Genomic DNA, 20,680 nt, shown 5'->3' on the forward strand with positions numbered 1-20,680 from the left:
GCAGAGGGTCAGAATGTTTCCCTGATGCTGTCTGTATGGGATAATGGGAGCGTGCCTGTACACGTGCTCCCACAATAGTGAGCAATCATGCAAAATCCACATGCTCACCATTCCCTCACTGTTTTCCCACATTCCCAGGAAAGGTGTCAGGAAGATGATCCAGAGAAGTGAACAAAAACATCCCTGCTTCTTCTCCTTTTTATTGGTGAGTTTTCTACCATACCGTGTTCTGAGAGGTGGTTGAATGCTCGCAATGCCAGACACACACATCTGGGAGTGTGGTTTGCTTTCTGTGAATTTGATCAAAATCAAAGCCTTTGTGCTCATGGGCAACATTTCAATACCAGCCTCTCCTTTTCAACTGTTGCCAAAGTTCCCAAAGGTTAATTTCACTTTGTGCTACCGTAATTACACCATTCTGATATGTTCTGCATGAACCCTAGCATTATATAAAGTTAGCTACATATCAATTGTTACCTTTCTTTTCAAACTGGTGACTACATTAGTACATTAGTGTACTTTATTACAGATGTTGATTGTGCATTTATTTCCCTTTCTAATGTAATTTGTAATCTCCAGTAACAAGATGTCCATATCTATTTTTTCTTGGTTATCATTTGAATTATAGTGCTTTTTCTTACCAATATCTTTCAGGTCATATCAAGTTTATTCTATGCATTGCAGAGAGCAGAGTTTGTGGCTTGGCGGGATTTGTATGGGCTTTTCTCATCCCTTTTTTACAACCTGTTCAGTTGTTTGGTGAGGACGAAGCAAGAAGGAAAATGTTGCTCTAGCTCTTCAGGACCAAGGATGTAGACCCCCCGGCTTGTAACATGTTGTTATATGTTGAGAGGAGCCTGTTCCATGAAGCTCCACCCCTTGTGGGAATCGTGTCTGCAGTGAATCCCATATGTTAGACCCCCCACAGCGGGAAGGGGTGAACCACCACATTCAGCTGGTCCCATTTAGGAAAAACTTTACTGACACACACCCCCTCACTCCTCCCCCAGAACCAGGCAGTGACTCAACCGCAAGCCTAAAAACAAACAGCCATCCATGAAATACTCAGATGTAGACAACTCCAAATATGATGAATTTGAGTAATTTTACTCTCTCTCATTTCCCATGTCATCATTTTCCAATTAAGCCAGTAATTTAGAGGACCCTCACTCAATCATCTGCATGCTTGTTTTTTTCCCAGGCAGCAGATTACAACAACAGTGTTGTTACTAACTAATAACAACTGTGTTGTTACTAACTAACAACAACAGTGCTGTTACTAACTAACAGCAACATTGCTGTTACTGACTAACAACAACAGTGCTGTTACTAACTAACAACAACAGGGCTGTTACTAACTAACAACAACAGTGCTGTTACTAACTAACAACAACAGTGCTGTTACTAACTAACAACAAAAAGGCTGTTACTAACTAACAACAACAGGGCTGTTACTAACTAACAACAACATTGCTGTTACTAACTAATAACAACAGTGCTGTTACGCACTAATACCAACAGTGCTGTTACACACTAATACCAACAGTGCTGTCACTAACTAACAACAATAGTGCTGTTACACACTAATACCCACAGTGCTGTTACACACAAATACCAACAGTGCTGTTACGCACGAATACCAACAGTGCTGTTACACACTAATACCAACAGTGCTGTCACTAACTAACAACAACAGTGTTGCTACACACTAATACCCACAGTGCTGTTACACACGAATACCAACAGTGCTGTTACGCACGAATACCAACAGTGCTGTTACACACTAATACCAACAGTGCTGTCACTAACTAAGAACAACAGTGTTGCTACACACTAATACCAACAGTGCTGTTACCCACTAATACCAACAGTGCTGTTACACACTAACAACAACAGTGCTGTTACACACTAATACTAACAGTGCTGTTACACACTAATACCAACAGTGCTGTTACACCCTTATACCAACAGTGCTGTTACACCCTTATACCAACAGTGCTGTTACACACTAATACCAACAGTGCTGTTACACCCTTATACCAACAGTGCTGTTACACACTAATACCAACAGTGCTGTGTCTAACTAAAAACAACAGTGTTGTTACTAACTAATAACAACAGTGCTGCCACTAACTAAAAACAACAGTGTTGTTACGAACTAATTATTAACACCAACTATAATGTGTAACGTTGGGTATGGCTGGTGTTTGTCAAGGAAGTCATCGGTGAATGAATTCCTCGATTTCTGCAATTTTTTGGCACTTCCGTGACTTTGCCGCCATTTCCGCAATTTCTGCCTACTCTCTCTCACTTACTGTCTTTCTGCTGTACTGCAGGTGAGCACCCTGTCTGTAGTGTTGAAATAGACCCCTGCCTACACTCTCTCACTTACTGTATTTCTGCTGTACTGCAGGTGAGCACCCTGCCTCTGCTCCAGGCAGAGTACTCCAGCTGTGGGGAGAATGAGTTCTATAACCAGACCAGGGGCAGCTGCCAGGCCTGTCCCCGGTGCCAGCCAGGCCAGGAGCCCTACATGGTGAGAGAGCCCGACCGAAATTCTACACCGCTGGAGTTGTATCCGAAACACTGAACAGAGTAAAACCACCAGAGACACATGCTCCAGTTTAGTTACATGACTGGCTGTTGCTTGTTTAGCAGACACAAGTTATATTCTCTTTTATGTTGTTAAATTGTACATTAAATATGGGTAACGCATTGGCCCCTGCCGGATCAGTTCAGGCACACTACTGTTAAACATCTGTGGACGATATCGCTCATTCAATTTCACCCAACACACAGAAATATAACATCATCTATTTTCTTGGACCAAATATTTTGCTTCTTATATATACTAAAAAATGATGTACTCACACCACCATTGTATGCTTTCATGCGGTGCGGTGGAACAACAGGAGTTGAAGGAACGGTGAGTGGGTTATTTGCTGAAATGAAAAAACAGCCTGCAGCCTTTTTTCATGCTTTCATAGACCACCCACATACCGTATCACTTAGCTTCTGTACATATTTAAAAAGACCATGCTGTATCTATTCATAAAGAAGGCTCAAAATAGGGCAAATAGTGCCTTGATGTCACTGAAGATTAATGATCCTTTTCTTTTTTTCCACTTAATTTCCATTTAATTGGAATTCATTCATTCATTCATTCATTTTATTTTATTTATTAAGTTTGTTTTAATTCCATGGTGAATAAACTGAATATACATTGACCTTTAAATTACTACAAATCATTTTATTTATACATTGCTTTTCTTATACAGTATCAAAATTCTTTCCATAATGAAAATGCAGCACACATTATGGATGAAAAGGAATCTTGTGCATAATAAGAATGCGCGCAACAATCAGCAATATCTCAATATGTGAACTCAAAATGGACTGTGAATTGAAAAATTATAACATGAATAGTACCAGATTACTCTCATGGCAGATTGAAAAGAGTATGTATCTGGATTCAATCAATATTTGTCCCTAACTTTAATCCGAGTGTTGATATTTTTGCACAGATACAAGTTCTGCAATCACCACAAGTTTTATTTCAAACATTGTGCTATTGAAGAAAAAAACAAATGCTTGTATATATTTATCCTGTCAAAGGTAAGGACAAATGTTGATTGAAGCCAGGCCAAATAGTCTCGAAGTAGCAGTCTCCTTCAAAGCCCATCCCATCAAGTGTTAAGCTGTTTATATCTGGAAGTATTCAGCACTTTCCATACCCATGTTTGTGTTGTACCAACTATCAAACACTTGTTTTTAAATCATTGCCAGAATTTTAATTGGTTCCTGTCAGCTTAATACATGAAATGCTTCAAGGTAATTATTGAAGGAGTGCAAACTGTAATTATCCCAATTCAAAGATCCTGTTTTTGAGAGCATTAAATATGGGGTTTAACTGAGATTGTGGGTTTATGTTCATTCTCAGGAGATGTTTAAACAGTATTGACTCTTTTTTAACTGAAACTGTGGCAAGATTCTGTCCAATCTCTCGGAAATGTAAACTAAACTAAAAACTAATTTAAACTGTCACATAACATTACTCGTTTTGCAATTACTACAATTAACCTAGGCCAGTGAGGTTTTTTAATTAATAAATCTTTTCACAGTGCAATTTTCAGTCACTATGGTAACAGTATCTACTGTTTGAAAGTGTTAAAACTCATGGTTCTGTATATCTGTATAACCTATTTTAAGATGTCATTGCTTTAGAAACAGCAGTTCTTTATTCTGTAACATGTGGGTGGTAAAACAAACGTGGGGGGACCTCACCTTCTCTGAATTTTGGAAATCCACATATAATGTTTGTCTGCTTTTCACAACAAGGGTCCAGCGAACCAAATTCATTATAGTTAATAATTCTAAGAAAGTGCTAACCCGGGGAAACGTTGATAGAATGTTCATTGTTTACGTACAATTTCTCTGGAGGAATTATCATTGTTTTCCGTTTTGCTCCTGTATACTACAAAAGTCTTTTCTCTGTGGAGTTTGCCTGTCTGCGTGGGTTTCCTCCAGATGCTCCGGTTTCCTCCTACAGTCCAAAGACATACAGGTTAGGGACTACAGATGAAAATTAGCTCATTAGCTAACTCTGGTGCATTGATGTGGAAACTGAAAATGTTGATTAATGTGCACTGTCCCTGATAAAAAAAGAAATACAAATATTGATAATGTTGTTGCAGAGAAAATATGTTACCCCCATCCCCCAACCGTGGGTAAGAAAATTGAGTGTAACTTCAGCTCATCAAAGAACAGACTATGGGCATGTTATTGAAGTGACTAAAAACTGCCTACACATAGCTTAGAAAAAACAATGCAGAGTGCTAATTTATTGTAATATTATCATCAAAATCAAAAGGGAATTTGTCCAATGTTGTGGCTGTGGCTCCATTGTGTTTCTAATCACACCAGCCACAGCTAAAATAATTTATATCCAGTCAAAAAGAGTATCTTTTCAGTGATAAAAAAGCTTCCACTTTCACTGTGTTTGACCTTCTGTAACTTTGGTTTAGTAATATTTGGAGTAATTCTGAGACCAGGATTATGCCTGTACTCAAAAGGGTTCAATTAAGACAGAAGGATATTTTAGATAGATTTACATACATTTCTGATAATCTACTATCTTTAAAATGGCAGGAATGGCTTGAGGCTTTAAGCAAGGGAATGCACTTTGTGAAACTGGATACAGCTTGCAAATACATATTATGTTTCCTATTATAGAGCTGTACATATCAAGAAATCATTTTATAGCATAGATTCACACATCATTTTTATATCATGCTGGTACATGCTTTTCTTGAGCACAGCTGTCACAGTTTGCATGCACAAAAGGAAATTGTTCCAATTGAAAATAATATAAAAAGTAGACTAATCTGGTAATATACAAAAGCAATCTCTGGAGGCATAACATGGCTGCACAAGCTGGAGTCATATGAAACCCCCAAATAGCAGGTATTGCCAACCTGGCAGGTTATCAAAAACATTTCTAAAATATCCTCTTACACAAAAACGACTGTCTGGACCAATGAAAAACAAGTAAACCCAAATAATCATTTTGATAAAAATTTAAATCCTGAGAAAGTCCTTCAAATGTGTTTCTCAAAGTCAATATTAAAGTGAATTGAGGTTATGTTGAAACTAGGCCAAACAATGTTTTTACGTATGCTTTACATATACATATGCTTGATATTGAAAGTGAGATATGTTTTTGTCATTATTACTAAAGTCACTATCTCACTATTCAAAAAACCACTATTGACCTTTTTGTACATTCTGTAAGACCCAGACCCAGGCCCATTCTCAGTTTTGAGGTGATTAAATCTTTGTATCAAACACATCTTGTACATAAATGCAGAGGTACATAATCAGAGAGACTGATACGATACAATTCTGCCATGATTATCAGCACACATGGTACCCTGTGTCTTTTCTGCATCTTGCCTTTTTCAGTTAGTTCAATTTGACCTTTTCATTGTGGAATAACTGTCCTGTAAGTGTTTTTATATTTGTTAAATACTTGGAAAGAGATGTGTCAGAAACTCAGACTCGGTCTGAATAGCTGCAGGGGTCCTGTGAGTTGTCATGCCAGAATGCACTCACCTTACACATATCAGTGTGTGATGAGCATTTGTTGAGTGTGTCATGGCTGGTGAGGTTAGCGTGCTGTTGAAAATCTGACAGAAATCCCAAGCCCTTTTTTCCCTCCAGACTGAAGATTGTGACTTTGCTGTTACATTACTGGCATCGCATCTGTAATTCTTATTTATTCATGCCGGCCAACAGTGTTGACATCCTCATGCAAGTTAGCAAGTTAGCATGTTACTTTAATTCAGCCTAGCAATACATTCGCTCATGTAATAGAGTGAATACAGTCGTAATGCATTTGAACTTACAGTAATAGGAAATGAAATGAAAAACCTAAATGTCACCTAGATTGTTCAGCATGCTTTCTTAGCTTTGTCTCATTTTTAAAAAGCGATGATGCCCTATGACCTGAATGGGAGGTGTCAGTGTGTTACGAGTGTCTCCAGTTGGCTGTTGCCATGTACATTAATACACTGGTGGCATCTTCATTTTGTTCCAGAACTGCGGCTATGGCAGCAAAGACGAGGACTACGACTGCGTGCCCTGTCCAGCAGGGAAGTTCTCCAAGGGCAAGTACGAGATCTGCAGGCGTCACAAAGACTGTGACGCTCTGTACCGTGCCACCGTGCTGACGACAGGAACGTCAGAGAGCGATGCAGAATGCGGGCCTTGTCTGCCAGGGTGAGGCCACCACCGAAAACCTGCCACTGTTATCCGGAGCATTTTTACATCAGACCTGCATCAAATAAGTAGCTGCTTTCAATTCAAATAACTATGCTTACTGACCTTGTCTGGTGTATTGGAACCCATGAAACACTCTCAAAAAGTCCAAACCCCACATTCTGGTCCTCTTGCTTGGCACCAGGCAAGATCATTTGAGAAGTATTTTATTCCAAAATATTTATGTATGTGACCCAGTTCTGTTTTACATACAATACATTTATACAGCTCCCCCTCCCCTCCCCCTCTCCGAACCTCCACATCACGCTCACGACTACTGTCTGTTCTGGCTCCACGGTGGTGGAACGAACTCCCCGTTGAGGTCAGAACTGTAGAATCTCTCCCCACCTTCAAGCGCAAGCTGAAGACACACCTCTTCAAGCAGCACCTCTCCCCATCCCTCCCTACCTCCCTGTGAACCTTAATTGTTGTCTCTGTGACTTGCTTTGTGTATCGGTATTTTTAGTTGGCTAGGTAAGCAGTGTTTGGATAGTTGACTTTGGTCACTTTTGCTCTGTTTGTTTGTTTCTTTGTTCTCAAAAAAAAAAAAAGGCCCTCGTCCTTATCTTTGTTGTACAGGTAGCAGTTGAAATTGTACTTCCCTCTAGGGTCTTTCAGCGAACTTATCCCTGGTTATGGGTATGCACTTTGTTGTACGTCGCTCTGGATAAGAGTGTCTGCCAAATGCCAATAATGTAATGTAAAATACAGCTGACCATTGACTGAAGCAAATCAGATTAAGTATTTTGTTCAGAAAAATACTTAATCTGATTTTAAGTATTTTAAATCCAAGCAAAGTGCCCAAAATGATGCCTCATTAGTAAAACCCAAAACAGCTTTTTGCTTCAGTCTATGTTCCAGGTTTCAGTTATCAAGCTAATTTAGTAATCCTGTTTTGTAAAAACAGGCCCCAGGTCAGGAGCAAACCCAAGTTTCTAGACTAATTGCTTTGGTTATACAGTCATGCCTGCAAGGCCACATTTTTTAATATATATTCACAATGTCAAGATTTTCAAGATTGAAGGCTTTAAAGTTTTGCCTTTGCCTGAACTTGAGAATATCACTGGCAGGATAAATTCCAATGATTTTCTTTTGTTCTGATACTATATATGCATAACTGTATTTTGGGGAGTTTACTGTGGAACAAATATTCAAGTTCTGTTACAGGAACCAGTCAGAAATCCATAAGTGGCTTTGGCATATGTAAAAGTTCTTCTGAAAAATTCTTCTGACACTTCTGGTTATGTTGTTCCTCAGTAATTCTGCAAAATCCAAGGGAAAATTATAGGCATTATAACTGCTCTGTCCACCCCACAATCTTAATGGGCTGAAAAGAGAAGTTGGTATCTCTATACTGTAAGTCCACTCATAGCATAACCTGCTATAACTTACTGCAATAGTTTTGGACCAGCTTTGTAAAACTTCCTGCATACATTATAATAGTGTTATGACATTTGAAATAAGCTGTAATATGTCATCTGCACTGAATTGAGTGAGACAAGTGTTATGCCACGATCATTAATTTATGTAGGCTTTGTGATGTAGGTCTGTAGTTGTGCCACCAAAAAACGTTCCATAGAAACTGACATCTGCTGAGCATTCTCACCTAGGACTTCTCTGCAGATGGCTCAATTTGCTCTATGGCATGGGAAAAAGCTCTGAATGACAGTAAAAGACCAAAAGCTCTGACAACTACCATAATCTGGGCTGAAAGAACTTGGCTAACACTCATCCCATGATCAATGGATTTGAATCAGAGATAAATGATAATGAAATTGCGGATTAGCAATTTATAATCATTGTATAATCAATATTTACTCAATAATGTATATAGTATTGGTCTCTATATAGTATTTGTCTCCAGCGATTTAGCATTATAATGATTGTCAACATGAAGTCTTGATTAATTGTCACATTTTAACAGATACTACATCCTGGAGAACCGACCACGGAACATCTATGGGATGGTGTGCCACTCCTGTCAGAATGCCCCGAGGAACACCAAAGAGTGTAAGTGTTCATTGCTTGCTTATAGCGTAAGTATTCATTGCAATGTTTGTAGCGACAGCAATTTAACAAACTTGGTTGCTGTATTCATTAGACACTCAGCTACCAAAGTAGTTACAGTATATCATAAATGCACTGTATGACATATCTGCAGCATGGTAGCTGCCATGTATGGAGTAGAGCTGAGGTGTGAGCACTCCTTGCTTCAGAGGAACAGAGATGGTCTCCTTTCAATTTCCTGTTATTTGAGGCTGACAAACTATTGGCTGGCCCTCACATATTTGTTCTGGTATTGGAATAATGGAAGATTCTAGATGGATTACAACAGCTAACTTGTACTTTTTGAGTATATTTTCACATTTATAATTCAATCCATGTTCCATCAGGGGAGCCAGATGCAAAACAAAATGGAACTTTCAGATCTGTGTTTAAGATTTTTGAACACTTCATAACCAACTATGTATTCTTAAGCATTAACTTTTTGCAATTCAAATGTTACTTTTTTATGTTTAAATCTCAAAATTGCAGCCAACTAATTATAATAACTAGATTGTATGATTGTAGAGTGTATGTTCAGATACAAACACACTTTCACTTTTCTATACACATTCATTTGTTTGCAAAAAGAATGTTTTGAGATGAAGGTGTTTAATTAAGTATATTTTCAGTAAATGTTTGAAAATACCAGACTAAAAAATCAAGTCAAAAGTGTGGAGTTACTTGCTTGAGGTTGAGGCAAGCTAGTGCTTGTCGGGTAATTTGCAAATTACACAGCTGAGAGCATGGTGTGTGTCTAATAATTAAAGGTATGGAGTGAAAAAATGGAAAGATAATCATTAACCTGTTACTGCTTGTTATAGCCATTTTATTTAAAACTCAGTCTTGGCCCACCCACTTGCATTCCTTCATTAAAGTGTCTATCTGTACTTTTTCAGTTTTGGTGGATTTTGTGACATCTGTGGCCATTTGTAGTCAGAAAAGTCTAGGTTCCATTTAAAAAAGTGCTAATTAATACAAATGCTTTATTTCTCTTAGAAGACAATCCAGCAGTAGTGTATGTGAAGAATGAAAACTGCTTGGAGACAACAATCAACAATGTTGTCTTACATGATAATATCGAGCAACATATCAAACCTAATCTTTGATTTGTGCTTTCGCATTTGTCATGCAACGTTCTGTGTGTGCTTCAGACCTCGGGTGAATCTCTAGCTCTCTTGCTTTTACACGTAATTAAATCTGAATACATGGCGGGAATGTCGCACCAGACACGACTTGTTAAAACCGGCATGTAATGGAGAAATTTCGAAAGCAAACACATTTATAGAAATTATATTATATTGCTACCAAAATGCCATAGTGAGAAGGCGCTCAGTGAGCACTTTATTAGGTATTTATACACCTTTTTTACTTCTACTGCTGTAGCCTATCCACTTAGAGTTATGACGCGTTGTGTGTTCAGAGATTCTCTTCTGCATATCACTGTTGTAATGTGTAATGTTATTTGCATTACTGTCACCTTCCTGTCAGCCTTGACCAGTCTGGCCATTCTCCTCTGACATCTCTCATTAACAAGGCATTTCTTTTTGCACCATTCTTTGCAAACTAGAGACTAGTGTGCATGAAAATCCAAGGAGATCAGCAGTTTCTGAGATACTCAAACCACCCTGTCTGCCACCAACAATCATTCCACAGTCAAAGTCACTTAGATCACATTTTTTGTGATCATTAACTGAAGCTCCTGACCTGTGTCTACATGATTGTATGCATTGCACAGCTGCCACACAATTCGCTGATGAGATAATCGCGTAGGCGTAATAAAGTAAAAATGTTCCTAATGAAGTGCTTGGTGTGCGTATATTATTTAGTATGTTTTGATTGATATAATAAAGCATAATGGTGTGCGTTTCAGGCATGCGTGGCACAGCTGTGTCTTCAGACCGTGTACCCAGTGTCTCCTCCACCAGTGCCACCATTGTTCCCCACCCACACAAAGGTGAGTGAGGCACACCTGAGCAGCCTATGAACACGGTGGACAGTGGTTCAAAGCCTAATTTTTGGGAGTACATTTTTTATAAGAAAAATGCTTTAATTGTTTTGGATAACTAGTGCTAGTCTGGAGGGAGGGAGTTCACTGATGGAGCATTCTCTGTGTTTAAGATCCAACCGGACAGGGGCACTTGGCGACGGCACTCATCATCGCCATGTCAACAATCTTCATAATGGCCATCGCCATCGTACTGATCATCATGTTCTACATTCTGAAGGCCAAGCCGAGTAGCCAGGGTGAGACCGCACACACAGACCCACACGCTCACATTCAAGTCCAGTACAAGTGCTCGACACCAAAACGGATGGGCAATATTTCATATATGTGTATTTTATGTGGGCAATATGGGCAATATTTCAAATATGTGTATTTTATGTGTTTGCATATGGAATTTCATATGGAATACAGTTTACTTGCTATGCACTTTTATCTGTGCCAATATACTCAAGACTGCATTTGCCTGAAAATTTAGCAAATCTTCTTTGGATTCTGATTTAGAGATACAAAAATTAAAAGCCTTTCCAAACAATGTATGAAGATACATTTATTGGCCATTTCTAAATACCTCTGTATACAACTATCAAAATCAGGAAATCAAATAATTAGACTGTAGAACTTCTTGAATGGAGTGGTTGTCACTGTGTGTCTGTAGCCTGCTGCACTGGCCAGGTGGTGAAGGCAGTCGAGGCACAGGCTAACAAGCAGGAAGACAAGAAAGAAGCCCAAGGTAAGAAGCTGTTATGACCCAGCTTCTCTGAATCAAAGTCAGGACAATGTAGGAACTCACCCTAGTCAACGCTTACTGAAGTTTAAGCGTATGTCACACCAGCCCAGTGGGAAGATCAGTGAAACAAAACAAGTTTGCGGTACAGAAACCTTCAACGTACTGGTTTATGGCCTGGCTTGAATACCCTTGGAGGCCTTGAGGCACATGTCCTTCTTATCTGTGAGGTCCTCTATCTTACAGGATGACACAGGTTTTGTTCATCAACCTCACATATGTAACTATACATACAGGACAAACCTGAACCCATCAGAAACTTCCATTCTAGCAACACCAAAGCTGGCGCTTGATAAAAGTTTAACTGTATGTACTGTACACTCATGAAAACATGATCTAAGAGCATTCCAAATAATGTTGTTTATAATAACTTGAATGAAATACTTGCAAAAATACCTTAGTATAGGTATTTAGCATTTCCTGTTGCCATAAATAAATTTGACTCAGTTTTTATGTGCTGCCATTTTCCATTAGGGAAGTTAGAGACGTGGAAACTTTTTTCAAAGCTGCATAAATTCACCCTTAAGGAAACACACATAATGGCAGTGTCACAGCAGTTCAGTGTTTTGTTAAAAAAAGATAAATGTTTACTATTCTGGGCATCTGTAATATGGCAAGAGATTAAAGGAATGGGTAGTTCTCTCCGCACAGGAGCAACTGTCTGTCACTTCTTTAGTGCCTCTTTAACTGTGTGTGCCAAGATTTACTACGATCGACAGCACCAGTATAGCTAAGAGCACTTTAATCAATATTTGCTGAAACATCATAAGTAGTGAATGGATGAAAGACAAGTCTTTTTCATTCCCATCTGTTTGGCGGCTTGTCCTGTTCAGCAGTAACATGCTCATGGCCCCTATTTCTGTTGACATTAATCATTACTTTCTTTATCAAACTATGAAGTTTTTGATGCATTGTCTCTTGTATAAATGGCACATAATGCTCCTGGTTTGTGTTTCATAACCTTCCGGACATGACATTTTAAAAATCTTCTGTTGGACGTGATACACATGCACTTGTTTCTTTTCAGATAATGCAGCAATCTTCCCAGAAAAAGATGAGTTTGACAAGCTCAAACCAACTCCCCCAAAGACGGTAAAAAGGTAAGCAGGAGCTTCCTTCCTCATGCCAGAATGGAGACCAACCTCACCGAAAACTTTACACCAGTTTGAAGGCGAGATTTGAGTTATGTGTAAAAAGTACAAATGTTTCTATAAAATTAAGCCAGTATCAAAATCAGCAACATCTTCCAGACCTGCATCACTCTCCTGTTCTTGTAACTTCAGGACACAAACAAGTTATAAATATTGTATGTGGAACAGTACAATTACATTCTGTTTCAACTTGAATTGAGACCTCAAAGAAATTATTCTTATCTGATTTTCTACTTGGGATCTGTTAGTAACTGCATACGTCATAATATGACAAGTTCTAGCAGTTGGGTCTCCCTAGCTCCTGGCCATGATATTGGATGGGTTGAAGGAGTCTGAGTAGTATCATGAATTGGATGGTTCACTTGAGGATTTCCACTGGAAATGTGATGTGACGGAGAGTTGTTTCACAAAATGCGCCCCGGAGCCTGGGATTCTGGAAGCATTTCACTCACACAAACAGTTGCATCGTTGTCAGCGATGTCTGCCAACGCTGCACAGCCACAGCCAAAACACCAAGGGGGAAAGCGGTGCTGCTTTAAAGGATTAAATACATTCATCCATAAACCACCCACACACCTGTGTAAAATAGTATTTGAGTTTAGTATCTGTGACCTATGCCACACTGGTTGTTGTAGATATTTTCTTTATTTTTAGATATATGTAACTCGTCTTAAGATATATACACATGAAACAAGGAAAATGAAAACACAACCACAAAGGGACTCGTACACATTCTCTACAGTATATGCGGTCTCTCATTTGCACTTGAACTCTGATAGAATACATTTTACTCTGAGAGATAAAATATCCCTCTTAGACATAAATAAACCTGGTGTGTGTGCCACTTGTATGCCAAATGACTAGTAAACAGTATGTCTGTGTCCTGCATGACAAGTAGTGTGCTCATTCTTTGAGCTGATTGCCAAGCAACTGCAGGTATGCAGGTATGCTGGGAGACATTCATATTCTGTGAGTCAATATATTAGGCGCTCTCCATGGAAACACTGGGATGGAGAGTGCTGTGTGCAGTCTTAAACAGGCCAGTTACAGCCTCTCAAGTGCAGCTGAGAACAGGCAAATCAAAGCCTTCCCTGATGTGTCTTCCATTTGTTCAAACATACAGGGGTGAATTACTAAAGTGACCCTATATTCATGTGAGTGAATCAGTTGCGTAAAGTTTGGCTATTTCAGTCCTAAAACATAGTATGGTAGTGACAATGAGATTATTATATTCTTAAAGTAGCAGCTCCATGGTTTATTTGAATTGGCTTTCAGTTTAACTTTTTGGACCTTTTCGACCAACCCCCACCCCTAGGCTATGTGCCTGCTTCTAAATTAATGTGTATTGGTCTGACTCAATAAATAAAGTGGAAATTTGTTTTCAAGCCAACAGCTTGATGTCCATGAATGACTGTAGAGAGCAGGTTGAGTGGAAGTTTGAATGTATTTATTGCCTCTGTTCAATAGCTGGCTTGGCTAGCTGGCTGCCTGTGATAACAAACATGCTGTGAGACCATTTTGATCTGAAACCAAACTGAATTTTAGATAACGTGAGTGATGGTGAAACTAGCTCTACCCCAGGAGAGCTAGGTTTCAAGATGGGCTCGAAAGAAGTGTTCGTTCTTAAGTGGTATTACACAGTTGGAATGCTGTTCCCGTTTGACTACACTTGAGTGACCCATCAACCGGATCGCTCAAAGAATCAGAATAATTGGTATATGGACCTGTATTTGTCAAAACCAAGTGGGTCAGAGCTGTTTTGGCGGCACGCAGAAGATCAATAGCATATTAGACATAATGTTTTGGCTCATACGACTATCAATGAAAAACTACAATTATACATTATTATTAATGTGAGTAGTAACATATAATGTCACGACTAGCTGGAGTTACCTTTTGAAAAGAAATAGAGACGACCCTGCAGTGCCCCCTCTGTTCGCAGTGAGAATGACGCCTCCTCAGAGAATGAGCAGCTCCTGAGCCGGAGTATCGACAGTGACGAGGAGGCTGCTCTGGACAAACAGGGCACCGCTGACCTGTGCCTGCTGTCTCTGGTACACCTGACCAGGGACAAGACCTGCTCGTCCATCAGCAACAACAACAACTGCAGCAAGTCCACTGGGGTAAGTCAGGAAGTGGGTCATGTGATTACCCTGGAGATATATTAAACACGTTATGCTTGACTTACACGGTTTTTAATGGGTGATCACCCTTCCATTTGAATTTGCTAACATGCAAGTAACTTGACATTTTCTATGTCAAAAAATTATGTTAAAGGTACAATAACATAGATTTTTGTGGCAAAGCATTGTTACAAGACCATTGTAAATTACCTTCCTATTATTGAAAAAGGCTCAGTGACAGTGTTTATAGTCCTTAAATTCGGGTTTCAAAATATGCAGTTGATGGGCCAGCACTCTGTACCAAAACATTGTTTAGCTGTACAATAATTAAAGCTCATTGGTTGAAAATTGGTTCTAATTGCCACAGCCAATGGTGTTTCAACGTCAGCACGTTCACAGAGAACGGGTGAGATAAACAGTGTTGTGGTTTGAGCGTGTTTGTGGCTGCAAGTCCTCTCTTGAGTCCGAAATGACCTATTGTAACTTTAAATCTTTTTTTTACCTAGATTGTACATGTTCCATGTCTTGCATTGTCATGTCATTTTATATAATTTCATGTATTTATATGTGTCCAATATGTGTCAACATTAATTTTGGTTTATGTGCAATGTGAGCACCATTGAAAAACAATTCAACAATGACCCTTTAAAAATGGTTTGTTTGTTGCAATGGATATCCGGTATTTTAACAGGAAAAGTGTTCTGTTGTAAGGGTAATGTTTGTACTCATAGATGTGTCTTATTTTTTATCCTGAAGGTCTTCCCTTCATTGTTGCAGATTCAGAGTCGACGGAAGAAGATTTTGGATCTTTACACGAAAGCATGCAGTGTTGCTGAGGGTGAGGGGTTTTCCACACTGTGATGTGCTTCAGAAACCAAACCACAAACACACACTCACACTCATGTACGCATACAAACACACACACCGTCACACACACATACACATGTACACATACCATTGCACACACATACACATGTACACACTGTCACACACACCATCGCACACATGTAGACATGTACACACACATACACATCTACACATAAACACACACTCGCACACACGTGCACATGTACATACACACACACCATCACACACCTAGACATTTACACACACCCTTCCACACACATACACATGTACATACACACACCGTCACACACACGTAGATATGTACACACACATACACATATACACACAAACGCACACACTTGCTCACACGTGCATATGTACACACAACGCATACATGTACACATGTACACACACCCTTGCACACACATACACATGTACACACAAACACGTACACTCACACATACATGCACATGTACACAGGCACATGGACACGCACACACACATTGTACCAGGCACCTTAATTCCACCTCTCTCCTGGATGAGAAACTTGGGAACAATCTCACATTGTTCTATGCACTGAACCAGCATGCGAGTGCCGTCGCCACACTAACTGTTGTTTCTCTCACTATCTCTGTGGGCGAAATAAAGGCTGGCCTGTTCTTCACAGAATACATCTGTCGCACGCAGAATACATCTGTCATTTCTCCAGAATACATTAAAGTTTTCTTCAATTGCTAACAAGAATTTTTCAATACTTTCCAAAACTCTTCAACCAACTCTCTGCACCAACATGCAGCTTGGCACAACAGTTCATTTAATGCCCAAAATGCACCAAAACTATTTTAAATGCCATTTCTTTTGTGGGGCCACACTTAAAACAATCATTTCAAACTAATTTGCAATATGCTGTTCAACCAAGTCATCAGGCTGCAATAGGTTCTAAAGAATTAGATCTACTGAAAACAAAGCAAAACAAACTCCAGATAAAACACTGGTATGCGTGTGGAACTTACCTTTTCCTCTTTCCATAGTCCCTGCTCTATCAGCCCAGTCTCATGGACTCTTTTACACCCTGTTACCTGCAGGCCTGAGCCCCACAGAGCTGCTCTATCAGCTCAGTCTCATGGGCTCTGTTACACTCTGTTACCTGCAGGCCTGAGCCCCACAGAGCTGCCCTTCGACTGCCTGGAGAAGACCAGCCGCATGCTGAGCGCCACCTACAGCACGGACAAGGCGGTGGTGAAGACGTGGCGCCACCTGGCGGAGGGCTTCGGCCTGAAGCGGGACGAGATCGGCGGGATGACGGACGGCATGCAGCTGTTCGACCGCATCAGCGCGGCGGGCTACAGCATCCCCGACCTGCTGACCAGGCTGGTGCAGATCGAGCGCCTGGACGCCGTGGAGTCGCTGTGCGCCGACATCCTGGGTGGGGCCGAGGGGGCCCCGCACGTGGGCCCCGCCCTCTCCGCTCGCTGCGCCAGCGTCTGAGCCCCGCCTCCCCGCCGACGTACCCCGCTGTCCGGGGGCCGAGTCGACCAGCGGAGAATCCCGCCGCCCGGATTCCATGCTGTGTGACGGCAACTAGCACTGGGCTAGCAGCACACAGCCATCTCCCTCGTTCCCCTCGAGGGGCATTCTGGGTAATGAGTGGTGCTTCATTTCTGAGTGCAAAGGCCCACCAGCAACGGTAGTGACAAGGATGTATTATTGCCATTGGGATTCATCCCTGACCCCCCTCGCCACATTCTTTGGGTCTTTAACAATATTTTTTTTTTTGGAAGGGGGAGTGTACCTATTTGTGATGGTGACTCGGTTTGTGTGAAGTTTGATACTATGGTTGATGGAAGAATGAAAGCAATGTTGGTTGGGTCTATAAAGAGCTGGACCTTGTTACAACCGCGCAGTAAATTAATTGAAATGAAATTCCTGCATGTGCATGTGATGTTCTATGAGTATTTCCTGGATTGGTTGATTTGAAATGGAAATTAATTCCAGCTCAGCTGCTAACTCTGTTATTACATCAAAGGTCACAGTACATAACAACAAAATACTTACAAATTCCCTATGAAATTCCCTATAAATTATCTCCAAATCATGATTCCAAAGCATTCCTGCTAGCATTTCCATATGCAACTGTGTGCACATTGGAGTTTGCTTGCTAACTGAAGCAGAAGGTGCATTTATCTTTCAAAACAAGCCTGATTCCTGTGCTGTTTGTTCAAATATATACAGGCTTGGGCAGTAATGAACTGAGTGAGCTTGTGTCTCAGTGATGTCTCAGAAACAGCCTTTGGGATGGCATGAAGCTAGCCGTATTAACCTCCACATCTGAGGGTTCAGTATATGTGTCCTGCAAACCTTCAGCCAATCGGATCAACCCATGGAAGATTTGAAAACGGGCAATATCATATAATTTATGCCCCACCCTGATGTGCCCCATGTGGTTGAGTAAGGGGACCAGGGATTGAGATCCCATCTTAAGCTCATAAACTCCACTGGTTACCATTGCAGTTTATTAAGCCTCTGGTGCCAAAAAGTTCACTAAATCAGATTTATGATGTAATCACAAAGACAATAAACCAGACTTGCAGTTGGAGCAGGCCTCCATCAGTGTACATGAATATACCTGCTTTTACTGGTATTGCATGTTTAGCATACTGTACATCTGTCATTTTCCAAAACACAACAATGTTTTTATGGATGGTTGTATCGTAAAAACAAGGATGAGAAAATGTAATAATGGGTAATGCCAATGACTCACAACTTTACAAGTCTGTTTACCTCATCAGCAATCTGTATTATACAATGGAATATAAAAGAAAAAGTCATTCAACCTACAATGGAAATGAAATGCAAATGTATATATAACTTATTACTGTACATACACATCAATAAAGAATTATCAATTACAGTTGTGGTGTAAATTCATACTGAATGGTCATTTTGTAATTGACAGTATGTAAATGTATACGTCAATCCTGCTAATATTTTTGCTTTAATTAATTGAAATATCAGAACTTCTTATACTGTAAAACTGAATCACTATAAATCCAAAGGTGTTCCAACACTGATTTACCCACATCAAGGACTGTATAGCAAGAATGATGCATGACATTGCCTGTCTCTGCCCTGCAGAATTATTGCATGCCTCACTTGTGAACTGTACCTATGCTTGGTCTAAGTCAAAAACTCACAAATAGAAAATGTATTAGAAATTTAGTTTTTTTCAATAGACATTGTTTTCCATTTCAAGTCTATATGGTGCAGACAACATCCAAAAATTATAATAACAATTTGGCTAAAGTGGCTACAGTAATATAGCTTAATGTTAAAGTTCATGTTTAAATAAGGATGAGGCTTTTTCACCCTTTCTGAAGACATCTATCTTTAATTGCACCAGTTCAAACTCATGAAATGTGAATATACAGTAAATATGGTAGGTGGCAAAAAGAGGATTATGATACTTTTTTGGGAAGAGCATACATTAAGCAAATATTAAATAAGGCAATACAGTGCAAAGTTTCAGAACCACTATCACAGTGTTCATTGTAGATATAAAAACAGTTACAACACTGCCCTCTGCAGCAAAGTTTTCCCACAAAATCTACTGTATATCATCATCACTAAGTTACGATGCAAATTAAGAACATCATGTAAGAATTTGAAACATTGGCTTAATGGTTAATTGGCAGAAAGGTGCAGATCATGTGTAGCATGCAGCTCTGTATGCTTTATATTTAGTAGAATTTAAAAAAATACATTGAAATGTATAATATACAAACATGTAGATACAAGGCTGCATACAAATAGCAAGCAACTAAATGCATGAAAGTTTTTTTGAATATCTGAGAAACTGCTGATCTTCTGGGATTTTCAAACACAACAGCCTCAGAGAATGGTGCAAAAAACAAAAAACATCATCCAGTGAGCAGCAGTTCTGTGGGCAAAAACACCGTATTAATGTCAGTGGAGAAGGGCCAGACTGGTCAATGCTGACTGGAAGGTGACACTAACACAAATAACCACACATTACAACAGTGGTATGTAGATGAGCATTTCTGAACAGACAATTCATCAAACCTCTTAACTGGATAGGCTACAGCAGTAGAAGACCAATAAGTCTAAAAATAAGTAATAAATACCGAATAAAATGCTAACTTTATGTCTCTCAAGCAATAACAGACTGAAAAGGCAATGAAAAGATAACAGTACGATCAAGACTAGATACTGAAAGCTTTCGTCTGCACTATGAAAGCAACTGAAAACACCTGACTAATCAGAAACAGCTGAAAACCCAACTGGCAATTACTTTTGCTCCCATAAAATGTGGGGACTATGTATAAAAGGGATGTAATTCCTACATGAACACCCTCAAATTATAGGTGACAAGATATTCAAGATACTTCATATGTTTCATTTCAAATCCATTGTGCTGGAGTGCAGAGGTAAAGGAACAGAAATTGTACCAGTGTCCAAATACTTATGGACTGCACAGTATCTATCATGTCAATCAGGTCAAAGGACAATTGCATGTTTCAATGGTAGTGGTCCCTTTAGCTGCGCTGCCCTGTTCACTCAAGACGCACAAGTGTGAGAGCCCGAAGGGTGCAGTATTTAACACATTACGCACCGTCTGAGGCCTATTGTTCTGTTCTCTCCCAGAAAACAAAGACTGTCATTGACTCCAGCAGGTTCGAACATGACGGGCCTGTGTACGGTTTAAAGAGCCAAGCTGGCAGCATGGTAGGATGACACCCAATACATGCATTGAACCCTGAAGCATATTCCCCAGAGCTGCTGGGGTACCGCCCAACATTTTATGTCATCATGCAGGCAGAAATGGGTAGGTACGGATACTTTGGCCTTTTTGTAGCAACAATGTTTTGAAACGTTTATGAAATTCCAGCCC

At 39.8% G+C, this 20,680-nt stretch overlaps 1 protein-coding gene across 1 annotated transcript in view; it reads left to right on the forward strand.

Annotated features, from left to right (window-relative positions):
* Nucleotides 1-17,259, forward strand: part of LOC133124953 (tumor necrosis factor receptor superfamily member EDAR-like) — a 32,390-nt gene extending 15,131 nt beyond the window's left edge. The window contains exons 2-12 of the mRNA XM_061236565.1: nucleotides 139-205; nucleotides 2,414-2,536; nucleotides 6,596-6,777; nucleotides 8,741-8,826; nucleotides 10,733-10,816; nucleotides 10,981-11,106; nucleotides 11,523-11,597; nucleotides 12,679-12,751; nucleotides 14,745-14,925; nucleotides 15,703-15,763; nucleotides 16,925-17,259. Coding sequence (XP_061092549.1) covers nucleotides 155-205; nucleotides 2,414-2,536; nucleotides 6,596-6,777; nucleotides 8,741-8,826; nucleotides 10,733-10,816; nucleotides 10,981-11,106; nucleotides 11,523-11,597; nucleotides 12,679-12,751; nucleotides 14,745-14,925; nucleotides 15,703-15,763; nucleotides 16,925-17,259 — 1,377 coding nt within the window. The 5' untranslated portion in view covers nucleotides 139-154. The remainder of the gene's footprint in view (nucleotides 1-138; nucleotides 206-2,413; nucleotides 2,537-6,595; nucleotides 6,778-8,740; nucleotides 8,827-10,732; nucleotides 10,817-10,980; nucleotides 11,107-11,522; nucleotides 11,598-12,678; nucleotides 12,752-14,744; nucleotides 14,926-15,702; nucleotides 15,764-16,924) is intronic.
* Nucleotides 17,260-20,680: the final 3,421 nt, after the last annotated feature.

Source organism: Conger conger, chromosome 3 (assembly GCF_963514075.1).
Source record: "Conger conger chromosome 3, fConCon1.1, whole genome shotgun sequence".
NCBI classification, from domain to species: Eukaryota; Metazoa; Chordata; class Actinopteri; order Anguilliformes; family Congridae; genus Conger; species Conger conger.